At 42.9% G+C, this 16,777-nt stretch overlaps 1 protein-coding gene across 2 annotated transcripts in view; it reads right to left on the reverse strand.

The window, feature by feature from the left end:
* Positions 1-16,777, reverse strand: part of snx25 (sorting nexin 25) — a 57,702-nt gene that overhangs the window by 20,572 nt on the left and 20,353 nt on the right. For both annotated transcript variants that reach the window (XM_035743997.2, XM_035743998.2), the window contains exons 6-11: positions 14,751-14,821; positions 13,390-13,580; positions 8,173-8,304; positions 7,730-8,005; positions 6,695-6,859; positions 4,237-4,368 (exon numbers count right to left, since the gene is read on the reverse strand). In XM_035743997.2, coding sequence (XP_035599890.2) covers positions 4,237-4,368; positions 6,695-6,859; positions 7,730-8,005; positions 8,173-8,304; positions 13,390-13,580; positions 14,751-14,821 — 967 coding nt within the window. The remainder of the gene's footprint in view (positions 1-4,236; positions 4,369-6,694; positions 6,860-7,729; positions 8,006-8,172; positions 8,305-13,389; positions 13,581-14,750; positions 14,822-16,777) is intronic.

Genomic DNA, 16,777 nt, shown 5'->3' on the forward strand with positions numbered 1-16,777 from the left:
AATACATATTGAATAGTGAAGGGAATAGCTAGTCAGTTGTCAATACATATTGAATAGTGAAGGGAAAGGGGATAGCTAGTCAGTTGTCAATACAAATTGAATAGTGAAGGGAAAGGGAATAGCTAGTCAGTTGTCAATACATATTGAATAGTGAAGGGAAAGGGGATAGCTAGTCAGTTGTCAATACATATTGAATAGTGAAGGGAAAGGGGATAGCTAGTCAGTTGTCAATACATATTGAATAGTGAAGGGAAAGCTAGTCAGTTGTCAATACATATTGAATAGTGAAGTCAGTCAGTTGTCAATACATATTGAATAGTGAAGGGAAAGGGGATAGCTAGTCAGTTGTCAATACATATTGAATAGTGAAGGGAAAGGGATAGCTAGTCAGTTGTCAATACATATTGAATAGTGAAGGGAAAGGGAATAGCTAGTCAGTTGTCAATACATATTGAATAGTGAAGGGAAAGGGAATAGCTAGTCAGTTGTCAATACATATTGAATAGTGAAGGGAAAGGGATAGCTAGTCAGTTGTCAATACATATTGAATAGTGAAGGGAAAGGAAGGGATAGCTAGTCAGTTGTCAATACATATTGAATAGTGAAGGGAAAGGGGATAGCTAGTCAGTTGTCAATACATATTGAATAGTGAAGGGAAAGGGATAGCTAGTCAGTTGTCAATACATATTGAATATTGAATAGTGAAGGGAAAGGGAATAGAATAGTGAAGGGAAAGGGGATAGCTAGTCAGTTGTCAATACATATTGAATAGTGAAGGGAAAGGGAATAGCTAGTCAGTTGTCAATACATATTGAATAGTGAAGGGAAATTGAATAGGGAAGCTAGTCAGTTGTCAATACATATTGAATAGTGAAGGGAAAGGGGATAGCTAGTCAGTTGTCAATACATATTGAATAGTGAAGGGAATAGCTAGTCAGTTGTCAATACATATTGAATAGTGAAGGGAAAGGGGATAGCTAGTCAGTTGTCAATACAAATTGAATAGTGAAGGGAAAGGAGATAGCTAGTCAGTTGTCAATACATATTGAATAGTGAAGGGAAAGGGGATAGCTAGTCAGTTGTCAATACATATTGAATAGTGAAGGGAAAGGGAATAGCTAGTCAGTTGTCAATACATATTGAATAGTGAAGGGAATAGCTAGTCAGTTGTCAATACATATTGAATAGTGAAGGGAATAGCTATTCAGTTGTCAGTTGTCAATACATATTGAATAGTGAAGGGAATAGCTAGTCAGTTGTCAATACATATTGAATAGTGAAGGGAATAGCTAGTCAGTTGTCAATACATATTGAATAGTGAAGGGAAAGGGGATAGCTAGTCAGTTGTCAATACATATTGAATAGTGAAAAGGGAATAGTGAAGTTGTCAATACATATTGAATAGTGAAGGGAATAGCTAGTCAGTTGTCAATACATATTGAATAGTGAAGGGAATAGCTAGTCAGTTGTCAATACATATTGAATAGTGAAGGGAAAGGGGATAGCTAGTCAGTTGTCAATACAAATTGAATAGTGAAGGGAAAGGGAATAGCTAGTCAGTTGTCAATACATATTGAATAGTGAAGGGAAAGGGAATAGCTAGTCAGTTGTCAATACATATTGAATAGTGAAGGGAAAGGGAATAGCTAGTCAGTTGTCAATACATATTGAATAGTGAAGGGAAAGGGAATAGCTAGTCAGTTGTCAATACATATTGAATAGTGAAGGGAAAGGGAATAGCTAGTCAGTTGTCAATACATATTGAATAGTGAAGGGAATAGCTAGTCAGTTGTCAATACATATTGAATAGTGAAGGGAAAGGGAATAGCTAGTCAGTTGTCAATACATATTGAATAGTGAAGGGAAAGGGGATAGCTAGTCAGTTATCAATACAAATTGAATAGTGAAGGGAAAGGGAATAGCTAGTCAGTTGTCAATACATATTGAATAGTGAAGGGAAAGGGAATAGCTAGTCAGTTGTCAATACATATTGAATAGTGAAGGGAAAGGGAATAGCTAGTCAGTTGTCAATACATATTGAATAGTGAAGGGAATAGCTAGTCAGTTGTCAATACATATTGAATAGTGAAGGGAATATCTAGTCAGTTGTCAATACATATTGAATAGTGAAGGGAAAGGGGATAGCTAGTCAGTTGTCAATACATATTGAATAGTGAAGGGAAAGGGGATAGCTAGTCAGTTGTCAATACATATTGAATAGTGAAGGGAAAGGGAATAGCTAGTCAGTTGTCAATACATATTGAATAGTGAAGGGAATAGCTAGTCAGTTGTCAATACATATTGAATAGTGAAGGGAAAGGGGATAGCTAGTCAGTTGTCAATACATATTGAATAGTGAAGGGAAAGGGGATAGCTAGTCAGTTGTCAATACATATTGAATAGTGAAGGGAAAGGAGATAGCTAGTCAGTTGCACAACAATGCATTCAACCCAAATGTATCTTTCGCATTTAACCCAACCCCTCTGAATCAGAGATGGGGAGGAGTTTTTGGGGGCTAACTGCCTTTCTCAAGGGCAGAACGGCAGTGTTTTCCACCTTTCCGGCTTGGTGATTCAAACGCTCTTAACAACTAGGTTACCTGCCACCCCCACACCTTCGGGACAATCGCAATACATATCGTATCGGCACCTAAGCATGGTGATAATGTTGTATCTTGAAGTCTCAGGCAATTCCCTCCCTAAAAAACAGTCACTGTATCAATTAGTATACTACTCTGTTATTATCTATGCATAGTCACTTTAATAATTCTACCTACATGTACATATTACCTCGAGTAACCGGTACCCTCTGTATATAGCCTCGCTATTGTTATTTTACTGCTGCTCTTTAATTATTTGTTACTTTTATTTCTTATTCTTAATTTAAATTTAAAAAAAACATTTTTTAAACTGCATTGTTGGTTAAGGGCTTGTAAGTAAGCATTTCACTGTAAGGTCGACATCTGTTGTATTCGGCGCATGTGACAAATACAATATAATTTGATATACTGTATCAATGAGGGTATGCTAAGAAAACACTCCAATGATGAGAACAAATTAACTCTGACTAAAGGACATCTTTAAAAGGTTGGCTGATTATCTCATTAACATAATGAAGAATTGGAGACAATACTACCATGCTTTTGATGGTAGATTGATCACTACAAACACAAATTTGCTTTTGGCTGAGCAGAATCCGACATGGCTATTAGCTTAGCAGCATAGCATTAGGCCTTGGAGGGGGATTGTGCAGAGTGAACTTTGGAGAGTGGTGTCCTTTCCATCCTCCTGTGTTTAGACATTTCACAGCCAATTAACAGACAAAGCATTAATCAAAGCGTGTCTCCAGACTAAATGAAGCGTGAGGAGTAATATGCAAATGAGGCCCTCGTTCTTCCACATACCCGAACAGCTGAAATTGTATATAGCCTCGTCATCGTTATTTTATTGTGTTACCATTTTTCCTTTTAGCAAATGTTTCTCACTTCCTTAAAATTGCATTGTTGGTTCAGTGTTTCACGGTAAGGTTGTTGTGTACCTGTTGTATTCGGCCCATGTGAGAAATAAAATGTGATTTGAAGGAGATAAAAGGCGATCTCGTCTCATACAATGTAGGATCTTATATTTGAGCCAGTTTGCTACAGAGTGAAAATAATCCTGCGGCAACAGGTAATGTGAATAATAATATAATTCGTGGAGATTTTTGTACGGGTTCATATATTTTTTCGTAAGGGAAAAATCAAGTCTCAAATGTCATAGTGGAAATTTAAAAACTTCAGAAGCCTTTTAAAACCTCAAATACACTAAATGCTTTTCATTTCCTGCAATGCAGGACAGTTCTTTCTGCAACTGGAATATCAAATTAAGATCCTACATCTGTAGTCCAATCAATAACACCATACAAATGATGACTGGGACCATTTTATCCTTCCTTTCAGTTTTGTATTTTCTTCCTCAGTCTGAGCTCCTACCTCTCTCTCATCTATCTAGACTAGACAGAAGCTCTGTTATTAGTGCTGTGTGTAATAAAGGTTCCGGAAAGTGTAGATGCTATCGTTTCTCTCTGGCTCGTTGCTCTCAGATCAGGGTTTTATCGGTTTCGAGTTTGGCCAGAGGTACTGGAGCCCTGGACACAGGAGACTAGAGAGCTCACTGCTGCGCTGCTGTCATATCACTGGAACACAGTCAATGACTAAGAGTTGGGATGGTGCTGTGTGTGTGTGTTTGTCTCACTCACCTCAGCTGTTGTGATGAGGGCCCTCCAGGAGCCCAAGTTCTCACACCACCAGTCTGTGCGGGAGATGTGCAGCTGCAGGTCACTGTGCTCCTTCTCCATGGCCCCAATCTCCTCCTTCAGTTTACACACAATCTGAGAGAGGACAGCGCGCGCACACACACACACACACGTCAAAAGATGGCTCTAACCCAGACAGAGTACCAACTGTGTCTCATACACAGTACCAAGGAGTGGGAGACTAATCCGGACGCTTACAAGAAATCCCGCTATGCCCTCAGACGAACCATCAAACAAGCAAAGCGTCAATACAGGATTAAGATTGAATCCTACTACACCGGCACTGACGCTCATCGGATGAGGCAGGGCTTGCAAACTATTATGGACTACAAAAGGGAAACCCAAACTCAAGTTGCCCAGTGACGCGAGTCTACCAGACGAGCTAAATGCCTTTTATGCTCGTTTTGAGGCAAGCACGAAAGCACCAGCTGTTCTGGATAACTGTGTGATAACGCTCTCAACCTCTCCCTGACCAGGTCTGTAATACCTACATGTTTCAAGCAGACCACCATAGTCCCTGTGCCCAAGGAAGCAAAGGTAACCTGCCTAAATGATAACTGCCCATGGCACTCACGTCAGTAGCCATGAAGTGCTTTGAAAGGCTGGTCATGGCTCACATCAACAGCATCCTCCCAGACACCATGGACGCACTACAATTCACATATCACCCCAACAGATCCGCAATCGCACTTCACACTGCCCTTTCTCACCTGGACAAAAGGAACAGATGTGTGAGAATGCTGTTCATTGACTACAGCTCAGCGTTCAAACATCATAGTGCCCACAAAGCCCATCACTAAGCTAAGGATTTTGGGACTAAACACCTCCCTCTCCAACTGGATCCTGGACTTCCTGACGGGGCGCCCTCAGGTGGTAAGAGTAGACAACAACACGTCTGCCACGCTGATATTTAACATTGGGGTCACTCAGGGGTATGTACTTAGTCCCCTCCTGTACTCCCTGTTGACCCACGACTGCGTGGCCAAACACGACTCCAACACCATCATTAAGTTTGCTGACGACACAACAGTCGTAGGCCTGATCACCGACAACGAGGAGGAGGTCAGAGTAGTGGCTGTGTGGTGCCAGGAAAACAACTTCTCCCTCAATGTGAGCAAGACAAAAGAGCTGATCGTGGACTACAGGAAAAGGCAGGTTGAACAGGCCTCCATTAACATCAACGGGTCTGTAGTGGAGTGGGTCGAGAGTTTCAAGTTCCTTGGTGTCCACATCACCAACAAACTTTCATGGTCCAAACACACCAAGACAGTGAAGAGGGCAAGACAAAACCTTTTCCCCCTCAGGACACTGAAAAGATTTGGCATGGGCCACCAGATCCTCAAAAAGGTTCTACAGCTGCACCGTCGAGAGAATCCTGACTGGTCGCATCACCACCTGGTATGGCAACAGCTCGGCATCTGACCGTAAGGCACTACAGAGGGTAGTGCGAACGGCCCAGTACATCACTGGGGCCAAGCTTCCTGCCATCCAGGAACAATATAATAGGGGGTGTCAGAGGAAAGCCCATAAAATTGTCAGACTCCAGTCACCCAAGTCGGCAAGCAGTACCAGAGCGCCAAGTCTAGGACCAATAGGCTCCTCAACAGCTTCTACCTCCAAGCCATTAGACTGCTGAACAATTCATAAAAATCACCACCGGACAATTTAAATTGACACCTCCCTCGCTCTCGTACACTGCTGCTACTCGCCGTTTGTTACCTATGCATAGTCACTTCGTCCCCACCGACATGTACAGATTACCTCAACTAGCCTGCACACTGACTCGGTACCGGTGCCCCCTGTATATAGCCTCCTTATGGTTATTCTTATTGTGTTACTTTTGCCTACTTGGTAAATATGTTCTTCCTCTTGAACTGCACTGTTGGTTAAGGGCTTGTAAGTAAGCACTTCACGGTAAAGTCTGCGCTTGCTGTATTCGGGGCATGTGGCAAATAAAGTTTGATTTGATACAATAAATATTATTTTTCTTTCTTTTTTTCCCCCTCTCTGCATTGTTGGGATGGACCCGTAAGTAAGCATTTCACTGTTAGTCCACACCTGTTGTTAATGAAGCATGTGACAAATACATTTTGATTTAAAGGTGGCTGTTCAATCAACGCCAGTTTAAGGGCTGCTTGTATTACAGGTAGGGGCAGACATTATTTCAGGGAACAATTAATGTGTTCTTTATGAATGCCAACACACAGACAGACAGAGGTAGAAAAAGTGTGCTTGGCCTGCAGATAAATGACAGCAGCACAGTCAATGATGGGCTTTTGTATTCGTCAAGTAACCATAAATAGAGAGGATGCAACCTTGAGGGTACACTCAATATCAGTGTTCATAAAAACACACTCGCCATGCATTGAAACAATAGCAGCTGAATGGTGTAGTGGGATACCTTTTTGTCTGGCTTGGGGGCATTTTGGATGGAGCCCAGGGCCTGACGTTTGTACTCCAGCTTGTCGTAGAGCTGGCGCAGCTTGTTGACAGCGTAGCTGGCCTGCTCATTGATGCCTTTAGTGCCCTCGTCCAGCGCCTCCTCCCCTCCCTCCAGAACCTGGAGCTGTGCAGAGGTGGAGGTTCAGATGATGGTGATAATACAAATGTGGATTAACTTGCCACAATGCTAATAGAGCCCCACAGTGGTGTCATAACACCCAGAAAACCTAGCAGTCAAACAGGGAAATGGTTCCAATTGTTTTTCCAGCACAAATTCTTCCCATAGGGGATTTTACACTTAAAATAAGGGCTGTGTTTCGTGTAGGTTTACACTGGCGTGACGTTTTGATAACCATGTAAATCTCTCTCGGACAAGGTGACTTATCAATATAGTCACCTGTATTTACTCTCAGATTCAAAAATGCTAATTAGCAAAGTAGACATTATGTAAGACTACAAGTCACTGCAAACTACTGCACATCATCGCTAGCTGACACCTTTGCTAACAGGTATTGTGTCAATTTAAAACTTGCACAAGACAGTTCACAGAATTGTCCATTTAAAGAAATGCTCCCAATTTATTCATTACTAAATTTAGCTAACATTAGATAGTTAATCCAGTTATTTTTTTAAACTTTGCCTCAATTCAGCAGTCTCGTCCAGATCATTATGGCATTTATAGTTCTTTATGATAGCCACATTAGCATTTCTGGGAGGTGAATACATGTGAATGTATTGATAAATCACTTTGTCCTAGAGAGATTAACACGGTTATCAAAATGTCACGCCAGGGTAAGCCTACGTGAAACACAAACCTTATTTTAAGTGTTTCTAAAATTCACTACAGGAAACATTCATGGTGCAAAAAATGATTAGAACAATTTCCCTGTTTGACTGCTAGGTTTTATGGTTATGACTCGTACTGTGGTACTCTACGGATAACATGGCTGGTGTGTGAACATCTGCGCCAGTGCATGTCCCCTTCCCAGCTTACCCCTTCGTCCTTGTCCTCGCTGCTGGACTGGGAGCTGCACTGCTGCTCCTCTCTCCTGATGAGCCTCTCGTAGAGGTCAGAGACCAGGAAGGATGGGTAGTAGCGCTCCTTCATTGTCTCATACACATCCCCCTGGATCCGGTGGAACACGTCCGTGCCCTTGTTCCCCACCAGGGTCTGCTGGATCTCCTTGTACAGGGCTTTCTCCACCGGGATCTCCCTGCTCTCCACAAAGAAGTTCTGGTAGATCTCCCCCACCAGCTGGGGAACCTCGTTCTGGGAAAAAACGAGTCAGGATGGGCACTGGGTTTTCAGCTTTAAAAGACAGATTCAGTTTCACCACAAGTCTCAGCGTAATGTTACCTGTCGGAGATATTTTACATGATGTCAGTCGTCACTAACACTGGCTTAACGTTTTCTTTTGGAGGATGTGACAACTTTACCTTGTTGGCAGTCTTGAGCATCTCCACTAGCTCCCAGAAGCTGATGAGAGCCCTTTTGTCCACTCGCTCCATGTAGACACGGAAGTGCTCCCGGAACCCTGGGTTAGACATGATCTCTTCAAATTGGAGGATCTACAGGGAACAGACAGAACACAGGGTTTGCATAACGGCTTTTGATACCAGCCCTGCTCAAACATTTTAGATAAAACACTAAATATAATCTTGTCACCAAATAATTGATTTAAACACACTATTTTGCAATGATGGTCTACAGTGGCTGCAACAGCACTATGTAGGGTAGCACCATGGTGTAGCCAGAGGTCAGCTAGCTTTCGTCCTCCTCTGGGTACATTGACTTCAATAAAAAAAAAACTAGGAGGCTCATGATTCTCACCCCCTTCCATAGACTTAGTCATTATGACAACTTCCGGAGTACGTCCAACCTATCAGAGCTCTTGCAGCAAGAACTGACATGTTGTCCAGCCAATAAAAGGATCAGAGAATGAATCTAGTACTGAAAAGCATAAGCTACAGCTAGCTAGCACTGTAGCACATAAAATGTGGTGAGTAGTTGTCTCAGAGAAAAAGACAACAGCTTTGAACAAATTCATTTTTTCTCAAAATGAAGGAGACATTTTCATTATTTGAAGTCCACAAGTGAAGAGACAAGGTGAGGAGAGTGTGTGTAGATGCAAAAAGGAATCCAACGTGGCTGCTACAAAAGTGAACCGTGTTTCTCAAACGGAGTGAAACAGGGATAAACATACCTGAAGTTGTCTAATAGAAACTGATTGCACCCTATATCAGCAAAATGCAGGGAAGAATGTGTCTGACCATTTATTGACTTGACCAAAGCTTTTGATTCGAAAGACAATTCCATTCTTTTGGGACAGCTAAGGAGTATTGGTGTCTCCGAGGGGTCTTTGGCCTAGTTTGCTAACTACCGCTCTCGAAGGGTGCAGTGTATATAAGTCAGAAAATCTGCTGTCTCAGCCACTGCCTGTCACCAAGGGAGTACCCCAAGGCTCAACCCTAGGCCCCACGCTCTTCTCAAATCACATCAACAACATAGCTCAGGCAGTAGGAAGCTCTCTCATTCATTTATATGCAGATGATACAGTCTTCTACTCAGCTGGCATCTCCCCAAATGTTGTGTTAAATGCTCTACAACAAAGATTTCTTAGTGTCCAACAAGCTCTCTACCCTTAACCTTGTTCTGAACACCTCCAAAACAAAGGTCATGTGGTTTGGTAAGAAGAATGACCCTCTCCCCACAGGTGTGATTACTACCTCTGAGAGTTTAGAGATTGAGGTAGTCACCTCATACAAGTACTTGGGAGTATGGCTAGACGGTACACTGTCCTTCTCTCAGCACATATCAATGCTGCAGGCTAAAGTTAAACCTACACTTGGTTTCCTCTATCATAATTGCTCCTCTTTCACCCCAGCTGCCAAACTAACCCTGATTCAGATGACCATCCTACCCATGCTAGATTATGGAGACATCATTTATAAATCAGCAGGTAAGGGTGCTCTCGAGCGGCTAGATGTTCTTTACCATTCGGCCATTAGATTTGCCACCAATGCTCCTTACAGGCCGTCATTGAAAATAAGAATATGTTCTTAACTGACTTGCCTGGTTAAATAAAAGTAAAATTTAATTATTTAAAAAAAATTTTTTTTTTTAAATAGGACACATCACTGCACTCTATACTCCTCTATAAAACCGTCGCAAGACCCCCTGGTTGATGCTTATTTATAAAACCCTCTTAGGCCTCACTCCCCCATATATGGAGAGATCTACTGCAGCCCTCATCCTCCACATACAACACCCGTTCTGCCAGACACATTCTGTTAAAGGTCCCCAAAGCACAAACATTCCTGGAACGCTCCTCTTTTCAGTTCGCTGCAGCTGGATCAAGCTTCAACAAAACACTCAAACTGGACAATTTTATCCTCAATCTCTTCATTCAAAAACTCAAATCATGGACACTCTTACTGACAGTTGTGACTGCTATGTGTGGTCTATTGTTGTCTCTACCTTCTTGACATTTGTGCTGTTGTCTATGTCCAATACTGTTTGTACCATGTTAAGTTCTGCTACCATGTTGTGTTGCTACCATGTTGTTGTTATGTTGCTACCATGCTTTTGCCATGTGTAGCTGCCTTGCTATGTTGTCATGTGTAGCTGCCTTGCTATGTTGTTGTCTTAGGTTTCTATGTAGGCGTTCTCTTGTTGTGATATGTGTTTTATCCTATATTTATATGGTATTAAAAAGTTCTTATATATATCCCAGGCCCCATCCCCGCAGGAGGCTTTTTGTTAGGCTGTCATTGTAAATAAGAATTTGTTCTTAACCGACTTGCCTAGTTAAATAAAGGTTCAATAAAACAGGTTTTTTATGTGCTACCTTAGTCCTTAGATGCGTTTACTTGCAGGCTGACTAGCAATGTGTTGTGTTGCAATGTCCCTTACATTGGATGCCTAAATCGACTACAAAACAAGTTGAAGTGACAATTCAAAAGGATACATAAGAATAACTCCCCTAAAATTACTGTCCATATGATTCGATTGAACCGAATCCCATCTAATACAACGGCGAAGTGAATCCTTTGTTTCGTCAAAAAGAACCGTTGAAAAGAATCAGAAGAATCATTCACAAATGTTCATCAACTTTGTATGGCCTTAGTCACGAGTGTCTGTGGAAGGGTTTTGGGGATATAACAAAAAGATTCAAACATGATAATAATAGCTAAACAGTTAACTACAGGGTACAATATGTTTTGAATTGGCTACCTAATTAGTTTGTTCTCTATCATATTTTACAGGCTAGGCCTACCTGCTGCTGTCTCCGTCCTTGAGAAACGTCCCACTCGTTGTGCACACATGCAAGTGATGCGCGTAAACACACATGCACTAAAGCGTCATTCCGATCCTGGCTGATATGTAGATTTTTATTTGATTGATAAAATATATTTTTTAAACTGTGGCTAAATAAATGACATTAACAAATTCTTAAAATAAACTGAGGGTTGGAAAACACAATTGTAAAAATGTCATGACTTTTCCAGGGTTTTCATAACCATAGGAAGCCTGTATACTGGCCCCAGAGAACAGAAGACTGTGCATCCCAAATGGCACGTCACTAGCTTTAAACACAGGGCTATGGTCAAAAGTTGTCCACTATGTAGGGAATAGGGAAAGGGGGATACCGAGTCAGTTGTACAACAATGCATTCAACTGAAATGTGTCTTCCGCATTAAACTTAACCCCTCTGAATCAGAATAGGGTGGCAGTCAATAAATGCCATTGATTTGAAGGTTAGCCAGCCAATTTAAAGGTGACAACAAAAATGGACAGAGTAGAGCACTATTCAGTGTGGTGAGGAGACCTGAGGTTATTTATCACTGCCAGATACAGACACTGTGCTCGTCAAAAACATTGAGAGCTCAGCCATCATGTCGTTACGGGACTAATGGGCCAATGTTCCAACAGGGTGTTCAGGGTGGGCTGACACAGACTGCATCCCAAACAGCACCCCATTTTCTACATAGTGCACAACTTTGACCAGAGCCCCATCCGATCAGTTACTGAACTCCAGATAAGGGAATGCCAGGCCCACATTCATTAAAGCTCAGGCATCTGGGACTGCAGAGGAGTCAAAGTAATGTTTAATGACACTTAAATACAGTTACAATATGAACTAATGTAATGGGAGGCAATAAGGTCTTCCTCTCCCTGCTGTAATTATACTCTATAGGGAACCTCCGGGTATGTCAACACAGCCCTCACTGTGAAATGCCAAAGGGCTCAGTGCATGTGTGTGCTGTAGATATTACACTGTCAAACAAACACATGGCTGTTCTGCTGTGTAATAAAACAGAATTTAATTTGCTACTGGCACTTTCTCAGAGTTTAGAGCACGTGTCAAACTCATTCCTCGGAGGGCCGATTGTCTGCAGGTTTTCGCCCCTCCCTTGTACCAGATTGATGAAGTAAGTTCACAAATTAGTAAGGACCTCCCCAGACCTGGTTGACGAGTTCTTAATTGAAAGTTTAAAAAATCTAAGACCAGCCGACACTACATGGAATGAGTTTGACACCCCTGGTTTAGAGGGATTACCAGGACGTGTACTCCAAGCATGCACTGACCAACTGGCAAGTGTCTTCACTGACATTTTCAACCTGTCCCTGACTGAGTCTGTAATAACAACATGTTTCAAGCAGACCACCATAGTCCCTGTGCCCAAGAACACCAAGGTAACCTGCTTAAATGACAACCAACCTGTAACACTGACTTCTGTAGCCATGAAATGCTTTGAAAGGCTGGTCACGTTTCACATCAACACAAAAAACTTAGACCCACTCCAATTTGCATACCGCACCAACAGATCCACAGATGACAATCTATTGCACTCCACACTATCCTTTCCCACCTGGACAAAAGGAACACATACACGAGAATGCTGTTCTACAGCTGCACCATCGATAGCATCCTAACTGGTTGCGTCACCGCCTGGTATGGCAACTGCTCGGCATCCGTCCGCAAGGCGATACAGAGGGCAGAGCATACGGCTCAGTACATCACTGTGGCCAAGCTTCCTGCCATCCAGGACCTTTATACCAGGCAGTGTCAGAGGAAGACCCTAAAAATTGCCAAAGACTCTAGCCACCCGTCATAGACTGTTCTCTCTGCTACCGCATGGCAAGGGGTACCGGAGCACCAAGTCTAGGTACAAAAGGCTTCTGATCAGCTTCTACCCCCAAGCTCTAAGACTGCTGAACAGTTAATCAAATGACTACCCAGACTATTTGCATTGACCCACACACCCTTCTTTCTTTACATTGCTGTTACTCTGTTTATTTTCTATGTACCCCTACCTACATGTACACATTACCTCGACTAACCTGTACCCCCCGCACACTGACTCAGTACTCCCTGTATAAATAGCCTCGTTACTGTTATTTTATTGTATTGCTTTTTTAAAAACTTTAGTTTATTTAGTAAATATTTTCTTAACTGCATTGTTGGTTAAAGGGCTTGTAAGTAAACATTTCACCATGTATTCGGCGCATGTAGCAATATAATTTGAGAAGAGTTTTTTTTTTTTGATTTAGAGGGTTTAGAGCAGAGAGACTGCAGACAGATTGACATAAACCCCAGCCAAACATCAACACTGGGCACTGTGTGTGTGTGTGTGTCTGTATAGTCATACCCTCTGACTCTGGGGCCCCTCTCCCTCGTCCGTGCAGCCCTCCTCCTGCTGTTCGTAGTTGGGGCCCCCCAGGAGACGGATGCGTTTTTCACACTGCTTCTTGGCCACAGTCAGCTGGTTGATGTAGCGCTTCATGTTGCGTGCTCTGAGCAGGTCGGCCTTCATGGCTGCAGTCTCCTTCCCTTTACTGTCTGTAGGGACGAGTTGTCAGAAGACATCTTAGTATATTTAAAATATACGGTTGATCAGTTAAATACCACCACCGAGGCCACAGATGCTTTAATCCAAAGATTTGATAGGTTAATCAAAGTGAACACCAAGGACAAAGGCACAGCCCTTCAAATAGTGATGAGAAGAGATTCTTTATCAACCTTGTACTGAGACCAATAAAACTAGCTCCCTCAGCCTGAGAGAACAAGAGAACCCTGCAGGTCTCAGACAGGAGATGGGACATGAATCCTTCAGACAAATTGACACTATTGAGTTCCACACCATCCCCATTACTGTGTTAGGATGATTCAAACAACTCATGTTACATCTATTTTCAACGTCTCTGGATGGACTAGAGGAGGGTGAATGAGAACATGACGCACTACGTTGTGGAGGAAACATCATCTGCCCTCCTACAAACATAACTCAATTCCCCCCCTGTACAGAGGTAATGAAAGCCTGGCTGGGAGGCAGATAGGATGAGACAGAGGATCAAGTGAACAGCTTTTAGCTCACATTAGAGTTGCCACAATGTCTTTCTCATTCATCACATACAAATCATCCCCCCTCTTTCTCTGAATCATATCGCTCAATTCATCTGAGAAAAGGTGTAGACTGACAACTGCAGCCTCTCCTTTCTGCTGTGTGCGAGATCAGTGAATGACATTTAGCTTCCAGCCTGTCAGCTTCCAGTCCACTGCCCATCGCAGCTCGCAGAGAAGGAGAGAATATTAAAGTGTTGCAGCTTGCTGAGAGAGAAACATTTTAATGCATTCACTGGCTCATAAAGACCCTTCGCCTCATAGGAAATTTCTGGTTAATTTCTCTGGGTAATCACTGTGCCGACACCTTGGTAACTGCCCAGCTGTCAATCATAGCTCTTAGTCATAGATGCAACATCAAACTCCATTGACGTCAGAGCTGTTGTAGACCTGGACCCGTATGCATAAAGCATCTCAGAGTAAGAGTGCTGATCTAGAATCAGTTTTCCTTTTTAGTTCACATTAAATAAGATTACATGGACAGGGGGGGGGGGGACCTGATCCTAGATCAGCACTCCTACTCTAGACCGTATTCACAAAGCGTCAAGAGCACAGCCTGTAGCTAAAGGTTGTTCACTAGAGACAGTGGAGTTGTTGTTCATGGCCTACCTTTCTGTTTCTTCAGCTGGGGGAGGCTGCTGATTGTGGTGGCCTGAATGATCTCCACCACGATCTGGTACCTACAGAAGGAGCGAGAGGAAGAAGTTAGGAAGGGAGAAGAGACAGGAAGAACAAAAAGGAGTTGTTTCAGCTGGACTAACATACCATTAGTAGAATTGAAAACAGGACGTCATCCTGTAGGCCTGCCCAAAGAGCCACCCGCCACAATAGTTAGACGCATGTCATTTATGGTTAAGTATCAGAAGGTAGGAAAGCCATGGTGGTGCAGAGAACATTTAGTTTGAATTCCACATCCCAATTACAGGTGAAATAAGCCATTAAAAAGTGTCAATGAAACAATGACTCCAAGCAAGTGGAGATGACACCAACTGCAATCATTTTGAGTTCTCACTGCCTCGTACCATGCCTCGCCTCAAATGACCAGAGACGTCAAATAAATGCAATAGATGGCAGGGCACCATAGATGGCAGGGCACCATAGATGGCAGGGCACCATAGATGGCAGGGCACCATAGATGGCAGGGCACCATAGATGGCAGGGCACCATAGATGGCAGGGCACCATAGATGGCAGGGCACCATAGATGGCAGGGCACCATAGATGGCAGGGCACCATAGATGGCAGGGCACCATAGATGGCAGGGCACCATAGATGGCAGGGCCTCCCTCTGGTACTCTCACAGACAGACTGGTTTGCATGCAATTACCTCATTGCAGTCAACTACAAGTAATGCTGATGGTAGTTCAAGGCCATGTGACCTTGGCTATGGGTAGATATGATTGGGATGATAACCATCGTATCCATCAGGAAATAATATTTGCGTCATAGAGCAAGTCATCTTAAGACACATGCAACACATCACTAACATTACATAGAGCATTAGACATACAGTGCTTCATACATACAGTGCATTCGGAAAGTATTCAGACCCCTGGACTTTATCCACATTTTGTTACATTACAGCCTTATTCTAAAACTGATTAAATAAAACATTTCTCATCAATCTGAGCACAATACCCAATATAGACAAAGCAAAAACAGGTTTTTAGAAATACCTTATTTACATCATTCCCTTTGCTATGAGACTCGAAATTGAGCTCATGTGCAACCTATTTCTATTGATCATCCTTCAATCTGTTTCTACAACAGGAGTCCACCTGTGGTAAATTCAAATGGATTGGACATGATTTGGAAAGGCACACATCTGTCTATATAAAGGTTCCACAGATGATATTGCATAACAGAGCAAAAACCAAGACATGAGATCGAAGAAATTGTCCGTAGAGCTCGGAGACAGGATTGTGTCGAGGCATAGATCCGGGGAAGGGTACCAAAAGCCTTCTGCAGCATTGAAGGTCCCCAAGAACACCGTGGCCTCCATCATTCTTAACTGGAAGAAGTTTGGAACCACCAAGATTCCTCCTAGAGCTGGCAGCCCAGTTAAATATAATAATAATATATGCCATTTAGCAGACGCTTTTATCCAAAGTCATGTGTGCATACATTCTACGTATGGGTGGTCCCGGGAATCGAACCCACTACCCTGGCGTTACAAGCGCCATGCTCTACCAACTGAGCTACAGAAGGACCACAGTTGAACAGAGCAATTGGGGGAGAAGGGCCTTGGTCAGGGAGGTGACCAAGAACCCAGGGGACACTCTGACAGAGCTCTAGAATTTCTCTGTGGAAATAGGAGAACCTTCCATGGGAACCGTCACGTCTGGAAGAAAGCTGGCACCACCCCTACGGTGAAGCATGGTGGTGGCAGCATCATGCTGTGGGGATGTTTTTCAGCAGCAGGGACTGGGAGACAAGTCAAGATCGAGGGAAAGATGAACGGAGCAAAGTACAGAGAGAACCTTGATGAAAACCTGCTCCAGAGCACTCAGGACCTCAGACTGGGGCGTTCTTGAGTGACCCAGTCAGTCCCGGACTTGAACCCGACCTGAAAATAGCTGTGCAGCAACACTCCCCATCCAACCTGACAGATCTTGAGAGGATCTGCAGAGAAGAATG

The sequence above is a fragment of the Oncorhynchus keta genome, chromosome 30 (assembly GCF_023373465.1).
Source record: "Oncorhynchus keta strain PuntledgeMale-10-30-2019 chromosome 30, Oket_V2, whole genome shotgun sequence".
In the NCBI taxonomy this organism is placed as follows: Eukaryota; Metazoa; Chordata; class Actinopteri; order Salmoniformes; family Salmonidae; genus Oncorhynchus; species Oncorhynchus keta.